The following is a 9,484-nucleotide window of genomic DNA, read 5'->3' on the forward strand; positions in this document are numbered from 1 at the left end:
GAATGGCTGTTATTAACGCAGTGGCCACCATGTACCATGTAGGTGCCGCATGCAGAGAGACGGTCCCTAAAAGTGCAAAAGGCATCATGTACTCTACAATAAATAGAGGAAAGCAATCCAGTCGTATGCTCTTCCCAAACATTTCCATATATATATATATATATGCAGGAAAAAACACTACAAAAATACTACAATACAATTCATTCACCCACACATTCCAACCTGCCTCTTTTGATGCTTTGCAATTCATTGAAACGTCTATATCTAACGTCTAAACAGTCTATATCTAGCGTTGAACTAAATCAATTTACATATAGGTAATAATTAAGTCAGTCTTTTCTATTCCTCTCTTTTTTTTGGAACATGGACACCTTGTCAGATATCAATTAACGCCTCGTCCCACATGTGATATCTCTCCAACAGACTGCACAGAGGAAGATCAGGGAGATCATTCAGCAGGTCAAACTGCAGGAACAGAAGCACCAGCAGGGTGGCGCCGTGTCACCGCACCACTCCAAGTGACCAGCGGGGTGGCTCCAGCGGGCGCCTGCCAATGAATGTAGCCCTCCTAAACAAACAGAGAACTACCCAGACAAAGGCCAAGGCCAAGGGGGACATGCAGGGCAGACCAGCAGCACCGGGATCAAAACCAAAGAACTTCACTAGGGGGAAAACAAGTGAGAGCCAAAGGCTGAGGGCATTGTGTGCACTGCCAGCCCTGTGAGAGCAGATAGAGTGGGAGAAAACCGTACTGATATAATATAACAAGAAAAGACCAAAAAAAATCTACAAGAAAGGTGGAAATGACAGAGAATTTGGCACCTGTTGTTCTCACAGTTAAAAAGGTAAACAGGAAATAGTATGTTGCCCTGCATAACGTTATCTCTTTAGTTGGACTAACATAGGCCTAACAAACTGATAAAGCATTGGTATTAACATGAGCATATAAGGCATTGTGATTATTATTTTGGGTTAGGACGAGAGCGAGTGACAATGGACACCTTCTCTCACAAGAGTTTGAGATATTAAGATTGCAAAACTAAATGTCGTTAGCAGTATTAACACAGCGTAGATATATTGATACACACTGAGAGTATGCACTGTTATTTTTCTATCAAAATGGCAGTACAACTTGGTGTGGTTTTTAATATGTTTAACTTGTTCTAGAGATTGATTGGGCTGTGACAGCCACATAAAGCAGTTTCCCTTGTTTGTTCACAATATAGGCCACTGAAATCAAAAAGAAAAAAAAACCCTATAAAAGTAAATGGATCTTTGTAACAAAGCCTGTGTGTGCCAACGTAAAAGATAACGTCCCTTTGAAATGTCTCTCACCATTCATATCTGATGCTTTACTGCTTTTTTTTGTTTCTTTCTTTTCTGCTAATTTCTGCTTCACTTTCTCATCACTCTCTCTCATTTGGCATGTTTTTTTTTAATAGGATGAAAATAGTTGTTGTAAAGAAACACTTTTTGTCCCCCCCCCCCCCCCCGTAGCCTTTTGATAACATTGAACTGACTGCCACTTTCACTCAACAAAGGTTAAATACCACAGAGGTGTTTTCATCACTCTTCCATCACTTGCAGTAGACTATATCTACATTCATGCTTGTCCTGATAAAAAAAAAAAAAAAAACTATCAAAAGGGTGTCTCTAAAGGCATTCTCCTCAATGATCAGAGCAAAAATTGACGTCTTTAAAAAAATGTATCCAGTCATTTTGAATGTGTACCGCCACACGCTCTGCCTTATGAGGACGTCTCGAGGGCCGACATAAAATATCAGCTGAGGGCCCAGAGAGGGGACGTGGGCTTAAGGGGAGCTGGGGTGGGAGGGTGCAGACTCAAGGTGTGTGGAGTGGCAGTAAGGAAATGGTTTTGGGTAGAGGGTGGGCGGTGGTTGGGGTTGGGGAGGCACCGGGAGGAACTGTATGACCTGTGGTACACACACAACCGCAAACATGACCGCGGCCGCGTTTGGCTTCAACCCTCTCTTGTCAGGGAGCTTTCTAAAACGGCATGACAGCTGTGAATGTACGATATGCAGCCTTTTTAGAAATATCACCCCTGCCGTGTCCAGCAGGCCGGCACAGAGGCACAGATTGCCATTGTCATTCTCACTCTCGCTCTCTTTTCTGTTAACTTCTCTTTTGTGTTTCTTTTCTTTTGGCGAGCTGGAGCTGGACACGCAGGTCCTGGTGTCCCTTTGTGCTTTACTTTGGAGACCATGGAAGCTTGTTGCCTTATTTTGTCACCTTTCAGACATCACCCCATCAGCTGCATCTTCCAGACGCAAGGCTATTGCCAATACGCACAGCTTCCTCCATGTGTGCGTGCACATGTGTGTGTGTGTGTGTGTATATATATATAAAAAGAGAGAGTAATATTTATGAATCTATTTTTTTTCCTATTTTGTGATGAGAGCTATTGATAAGAAACAAAAAGAAAACAAAGTCCTTTTCTTTTTTTTCCTCAGTGGGACACTGCCATATTATTTTGAAGGGAAGTGTTTATTTTCTTGAAAACTAGACTATGAATAATATAAATAAAAACCTGAAAAAATAGGAGAACAGTAAAGTGAACCACCGCGTTAACTTTGGTCAGGATGTGAACAGTGCGCATGTCAGTATTGTGATCTACCTCAGGCTTCAGGGTACCTCAGTCCAATCTTTCATTTCCCCCTTTTCCACATTTTATATGCCTTGTTAACTGATCATTTGAGCGTTTTAAATTTTCTTTTTTAATGAAAAAAAAAAAAGAACAAGACAAAAGATCTACAGTAGGCTAATCACTAAACTCTTCAGGTCCAGCCAACTAGTGAAACTTTGTAAACCGTAGTCAACTCCGTTGGACTGTCTTCGCCTGGACGCCATACAACCTCTTAATGATATACGTCAAAAGGATTTCCAAGTACATTTTTGCTAGAACGGAATGAAGAGCAGGATGTTAGGGGTACATACCTGCCCGCCGAAGTGGTTCTGAATGTGGATGTTGTGTACTGATTTCACCATCAAAGAAAAACAAAAAAAGGTACAAATCAGTTGATAGAAACCGAAACCAACCAACTGTACCTCCTGTTTATCCCAACTGTACCTCCAGGTTTTTGTTTTTAGACTTTTAAACAAAACAATGAAGTTTATTCACTTGTAAAAAAAAAATAAAAAATCTTACCAGCTCTTTTTGATAACAGCATACTCTGGGGTTGATTTGACGAAAACACGAAGCTTACAAAAAATACACTGGCGGGACTTTTGAACATGGTGTACAAACCCTAGCCTTCTGTGTAGAATGTAGAACAACTCTAGCCGTTAATATGTCACTGTGTACGACAAGATAACTGTATATCTGTAAACATGTACAATAGAGTCACACATAAATGCATCATTTTCGTCTCTCTATAACACTTATCAGTCTGCACCTGCGTTGTGAGAGATGGTGGGAGAATTTTAGAGCGCCACAGCTTTCCTCAAAACTGAGATTTTGTTGTTGTGCTGTACATTTCAGAATTACCTCTCAGAATCCACGGCTGACTTTAGTTACTAAAAACAATGTAGGGCAAAATAATTAAATAAAATGAATGATATAGTGAAAGTTAGTGTTTGTCTTTGGAGTCCTTTTACCTGTTGAGAGATGATTTTTACCTTTTTTTCGAGGGCAGACTTTTGTCATCAGATGAGTTGGATCCTTTTCGTCCCAGTGAACACAGACTAGCAGTGCTAAAATAAACATAAAAGGTCTATCAAACTCACACAATGCCTGAGGCTGTTTCAGCAAGCCTCCCCACAGCCGGCACAGTACCTCATACTGATGATAGCTCACCAGACCTGCTTCAAATACCCTGACCTTACACACATGAATGCAGTGCGGTGCTTCTACTGGAACGTGCGACCCCCGTAGTGGTCTGGTTCACCGTAGGAGGGCATGTCGAGGAGAAAACGGCTTTTTCGCAGTAGCACTGGCAATTGCAGTTTGTCCCACGTGTTTTGTTTGACTTGTCAAACTTTTTAAGAGCAGTTTTGAAGTTGAGGCTCTTTTCTTGCATTGCAGAGGACTCTTCAGACCTCTGTTGCTCTTGTGTTTTTGGCTCTTTACACAGCAAGGGCAGGTTTTCCTCCAGCTGGTTTGGTTTCACTGTGGTGCTGTCGGCACAGCGTCCTGGTTGTTGAGACATCTGCAAGCCGACCGCAATCTGAGGCGAAACTTGTCAAGATGACAGTAACCTTTGTTTTTTTTTCATTTTACTTCCAAGGATTGGTGTTCCTAGGTTTTGTGGGGTGTTGCTAGACATAAATATTCAGTACCAGAAAATACAAATACACACATCACTGTACTGTGTTGTTAGTCATGATAGTTTAGTTTTTTTTTTCTGTTGATCTGGTTTTCTCATCATTTACAATGATTTAATAACGTAGTCCGGAGCAGTAGCTGCGAGTCTTTGCTTTAATATTCATTCCTTTTAGATCACTACCAATAATACTAGTTGTTAAATTGTGGTTGAAACATATCCTAGCTAGGAGTTCTAACATATTTGAGAATCAGAATGGCAAAATAAATGAATCTGTGACATGCAAAGAAGTCTGATAAAATCTTGTTCTGCCTTTTCAAACTAAACAAAAAAAAAAAGAGGGCATTCAACAACCATCCAAAAATCACAGCTGAGGAAGAATTTAGTAAAGTCTGGTTGGATGTATGCAGAACCACAGCAGTGTTTTTGTACCGTCTTGTTGTTAAATGGGAAAACACAAAGTATTGCATGAGACTGTTGTCGGCGGTCCAGTATGTACACTTCATATAGCACCAGACTTTCAGTAGTGGTTTTACATGGATCCATTTCTTAACTGCATTTCACCGTTTGGGAGATTCCTTTTGTTACAACCCTCAAGTCCTACATTTCCCACGGGCCTGAAGGTCCCACACACCTCAAGGTAATCGGTGACTGTGTGCTGGACAGACGGATGATCCATTTTGAATCCATCTTGTGGATACATGCCTTTCTGGAAACAGTCACGCTGTTGTTTTGAGTTGTGAGTGAACTGTATTGCTGAGCAACCTGGATCTGAGCAATAAAGAATATTTGAAAAAACAAACTAAAAAGAAAACTGCTTTTTCTTCATGATTGTCGTTTTATTATTTGAGGTTTTTTTTCCCCTCTAAAATAAAAGATGGCGCGTCATTTGTGATCTGAGACGCTATAAATGTGCATTACACTCAAAATTATTTACACCTTTGAATTTACAGAAATCTGACATAAGACGTTACATCTTAACCCACATGATGAAAGAGTTGAAAATAAAACACACACACACACACACACACACACACACACACACACTGAAAAGAGGCAGCGCTGCCTGAACTAACTGCACAGAAAGAAATCCAGCTAGTTAGGTATCATGACATTTGGTCTAAAAAAAATAATGATGTAATTCAGTTGTTTACTCAAAAAGACTCGGAGGCCAAATTACATAATTTTAAAAACTTTGAGTTTGGAGTTTAAAAAGAGTAAAAATTGTCCAACACACTGTATTACAATTTGTGCTGAAATTGCAAAATGTGATTGTCAAACAAGAAAAATACAAACTTCCAAGTTGTATAATATATGCTGCAAACATCACACATATTTCAGTTACAAATCAAATAATACAAACAAACTTAAAACAACAATCATCTGAACCATCCAGCCACATTAAACATGAGTAGTCGGTCACATTAAGTCCATGTTGGAGGTAGAAGTTTGAAACGATCACTGCACGACAGGCACTTAAAACACTAGCTGTTAACAATAGTGCAAGAGCAAAGTCTCCTTCAAATTCTCCACATGATTACTGTACATTCATACATCCATATACACATCTATGCTGTGCCCTTAGAAGTTGTGGCACAGAAACACCAACATTTGGTTACACAAAATACTTGGCTTCAAACTCTCATTGCACCAGTCTTATTTCCCTAAAAGCACCCCAGATAAAAGAAACCTTTCGCCGTGTATGTGTGGGCCAACCACCACTTTAAATACATTCACTGTCGAGGGTAGAGGGCATCAAAGCGCCAGAGAACCAATCACTGGACCTTCTTCTCTGAGATGAGCCCGTTCTGCGGTTGGACATCCAGCTTGAGACGCTTCTGACTGTATCGGTGGATAAGTGCGCCGGGCAGCAGAGCCATGCAGGCGATGGCCAGCAGCTGCAGTAGCCTCACCCAGGAGAACAAGTCATCCAACGACGCCACCTCAGACAGCATGACGCCCGTCTGGACACAGATGAAGTTGTACGGCAGGAGGCCTACGAAACGCAGACCGCAGAACAAAAACTGTAGTTAACACATCACGCAAAGCTTTAATGCAGAATGTGCAGTTGCAGAAATCCTCGATGAATGCTTTTAAATCTAAAAAGGCACGTAATAAAAACATGTCTCTCGCTGAATGTGAAGTCCCTTTTCTCTTAGCGTTTACATTACAACAATGGAAAATGGTCCGTGTTGTTTTGCTTCAGTGAGCTTCACGACGTACGGCATGATGAATGTGTCGTCACATCGTTTACCAGTCAGGTGATCGTGTGTGCTTACCAATGAAGACTGAGCCGAAGAAGAAGGTGATGGGGATGTTGACGATAGGGGCAGCCATGTTCAGGAACCAGTTGGGAGTCATGGGAAAGAATCTCAGGAAGAGCAGGAAGAAAAACAAACAGTCCTGGTTCTCCTCAACCTGGGAGATGAAGATGAGAGGAGAGGTTGTAAGATGATGTAACAATCTATGAAGGGACAGCAGATACACGTTTGTCTTTTGAGTGTCAATGAATGTGTCATATGTCACCAATAGTCTGACAGTTGAGACAGGGGATTATGTTTACATGTGTCGTAATGAGATATGTTTTGCAGTGTTGTGTATAAAAGTGTACGTGTGATGTCAGAGTATTGAGATGTCCGTGGCAATAAGGTGAACCTGAAGTCAACCTGGTCTACGTCTCACTAAGAAGCATCTTTTGTTTGGCGTTTAATAATAAGACACTTTCACATTCGTCTTTTCACTTTTATACTTGAGCAAGTTGTGCGCGAGTTGTTTACATGGGGTCATAGCTTTTACCTTCCTCTGCAGCATGGAGACTTTATCGGGGAAGAGGTTAATGATGTAGCGCTTTCCGAAGGCCTTGGACAGGAGGTAGCACAAGGTGGAGCCCACAGTGGTGAGCGCAGAGGCCAGCAGCAGTCCTTGATATGGTCCAAATATAGCTCCTGCTAAAATGTTCTGCACAATGACACGCGGAGAGGACCTGGGTTACTAGACATCATCAACATGCGTGTGTACTGATCAGCTCCGACACGCACATCTATAATAACAGTGTTGTTTATAAGTGTAAGACGTTGGGTGTCACGTTAATCAGCAGTGTGGTTGAGTTCTCTTCACCGTGCTGCACGCCAAGCTTTAATTAATGTAAGCGGGGAAGAAAAACTGTCACAAAAGCCTAAGATTGCAGACACACAAAGGGAAGTCTGGCATCCCTTTGTTGTTTGAGCTAGCAGGATATTTTTATCCTCTGCAGCATCTTTAGAGAAGAGAGAACCAGTTGTTTTAGTGGGCCTTCCATGCAAGCCTACTTTCTTTTACGCCGACCAGACATTGCTTTACTTGTATTTTATCTAACATTAGAAATGTCAAAATCAACTGTTTTTGCCTTGTTCAGATTGTCTGCCCTGTTATCCAGCAAAACAGAGAGCATTTTTAACTTTTTATTTATTTGTAACCTTACCAGGAAGGAGGATCCAGGAATGGCAAAGGACTGCTTGTAGAGATATGCACTGCAGAAGAGCAGCAGAACATATCCAGTGTGCTCCGTCTTGTAAAACTGCAGGAGCTCAGCCAGTTCCCTCAGCTCCTCCAAGTCTGAGGGGAACTTCAACCTGCAAGAACAAGTCAGCCTCATCATCAACTCGTCTTCATGTTGACAGACAGGGATGGAAAATATGGACAAAAGATATCATTGGGATCAACGATATTTCAATGAGAGTATATCTGTTAGCACATACATTGTCATGATTCAAATAGTGAGCATTGTTGAACTGGTGACCTGAGTTTAAAAGTATTACTGACATATTTGTTTAGATCTCATTGTTTACTGGTGATACGACTAGTTTATTAATAAATTGATTAATCAAGACAATTAATCGTCAGTTTATCTAGTAATCAATTAATTGCTTAAGTTCTTTTAGAGCAAAAAAAATAATTCCCATAATTTTATATATATATATGTATATATATATATATATATATATATATATATATATATATATATATATATATATATGTATATATATGTATATATATATATATATATATATATATATATATATATATATATATATAGGCTTAATGATTTAAAGAAAGTAAATCATATTTGCAGCTCCACCGCCTTCTACTTATGTAATTTTGCTTATTGGTAAACACGCTCGCGCTCTCTCTCTCTCTCACTCTCACTCTCTCACTCTCACTCTCACACTCTCACTCTCACTCTCTCTCTCACACACACACACACACACACACACACACACACACACACACACACACACACACACACACACTGCCATGATTCTCAATCCATAACTACGATATGAGGATATTTAACGCGACCTCTTGAATCATTGCCCAATTCGAGTTACCTGAGCTTATCACTGGCTGTGGTGCGTGTGAGCGAGTGTGTGTGTGTGTGTGTGTGTGTGTGTGTGTGTGTGTGTGTGTGTGAAGGAGACTGGAAGAGATGGGAGCATGTTAGCATTAGCTAGCGTTAGTGATAGCCCCGTTAAAGTCAAATACCTCTTTCAATAACCTAGAGATGTAACGTTACATTATCTTCTCCGGCTGAAAGCTGCTAGCGTCAGTCACCTGCTGGGTTCCTCGGAGCTGTCAGCGGGCTGCTCGGACTCCGCTGTCTCCGCATGACTTCTCTCGGCAGTCGGATGAGGACGTCGCAGCGGAGCCGCAGGCAGGTACAACGACAGGGAATACAGGTACAAGCTGGCTGCAGTCACCACCGCGATTAGTCCGACAAGTGAGCGCATATTCCTCACTTGGTCAGCCGGGACACGGCTTCACCTCCTTGTTGACAGCGAGCGAAGCAATGGCCAACCTCTGCTGCTTCTTCTTCTTCTTTGAAATAAAACGGCAACTGGCATCTTTGGTGTTGCGGTACTGCCATCTTCCGGAAGTAATAAGAACTAGCTCCTACAGTGTCCGGTTAACGGCTGTCTGGGGTTATTGTAATATTTAAATTGAATTATATTACACTATAAATATATGATAACATACTACATCGAGAAAGCCAAGTTAACGGAATATTAGAAAAACAAGGGAATAATAAATAGACAGAATTTAGTTTTCTGGTTGGCTCCAGCCCAGATGGGGGCGGTAATGCTCCGAGTCGTTGCCATCAACGGCCAGTAGCAACCAGAAAAAGATACAACGAAGAAGACCGTTTGGAAATATGCCGTATCTCA

At 41.2% G+C, this 9,484-nt stretch overlaps 2 protein-coding genes across 2 annotated transcripts in view; one reads left to right on the forward strand and one right to left on the reverse strand.

Moving 5' to 3' along the window:
- igf2bp2a (insulin-like growth factor 2 mRNA binding protein 2a) overlaps positions 1-5,097 on the forward strand; it is a 40,803-nt gene extending 35,706 nt beyond the window's left edge. Inside the window, exon 16 of the mRNA XM_076108496.1 lies at positions 424-5,097. Within this exon, the coding sequence (XP_075964611.1) occupies positions 424-522 (99 nt within the window). The 3' untranslated portion in view covers positions 523-5,097. The remainder of the gene's footprint in view (positions 1-423) is intronic.
- Positions 5,098-5,101: 4 nt separating this feature from the next.
- On the reverse strand, positions 5,102-9,145 carry tmem41aa (transmembrane protein 41aa). Its single transcript, XM_076108508.1, has 5 exons — positions 8,874-9,145; positions 7,744-7,894; positions 7,080-7,241; positions 6,563-6,701; positions 5,102-6,279 (listed from the first exon to the last, which is right to left on the reverse strand). The coding sequence occupies exons 1-5, from the start codon at positions 9,047-9,049 to the stop codon at positions 6,059-6,061; spliced, it is 849 nt and encodes a 282-aa protein (XP_075964623.1). The 5' UTR covers positions 9,050-9,145; the 3' UTR covers positions 5,102-6,058.
- Between the last annotated feature and the right edge of the window lie 339 nt (positions 9,146-9,484).

The sequence above is a fragment of the Anarhichas minor genome, unplaced genomic scaffold (genome assembly GCF_050575085.1).
Source record: "Anarhichas minor isolate MPS153535 unplaced genomic scaffold, ASM5057508v1 ptg000004l, whole genome shotgun sequence".
Taxonomy (NCBI): domain Eukaryota; kingdom Metazoa; phylum Chordata; class Actinopteri; order Perciformes; family Anarhichadidae; genus Anarhichas; species Anarhichas minor.

Coding starts and splice junctions, on each gene's coding strand:
- tmem41aa (XM_076108508.1), bottom strand. CDS start 9,049: ATGCGCTCACTTGTCGGACTAATCGCGGTGGTGACTGCAGCCAGCTTG. Junction 6,702..7,079: donor TCTCCATGCTGCAGAGGAAG/GTAAAAGCTATG, acceptor TTCATCTCCCAG/GTTGAGGAGAACCAGGACTG. Junction 6,280..6,562: donor CTTCGGCTCAGTCTTCATTG/GTAAGCACACAC, acceptor TGCGTTTCGTAG/GCCTCCTGCCGTACAACTTC.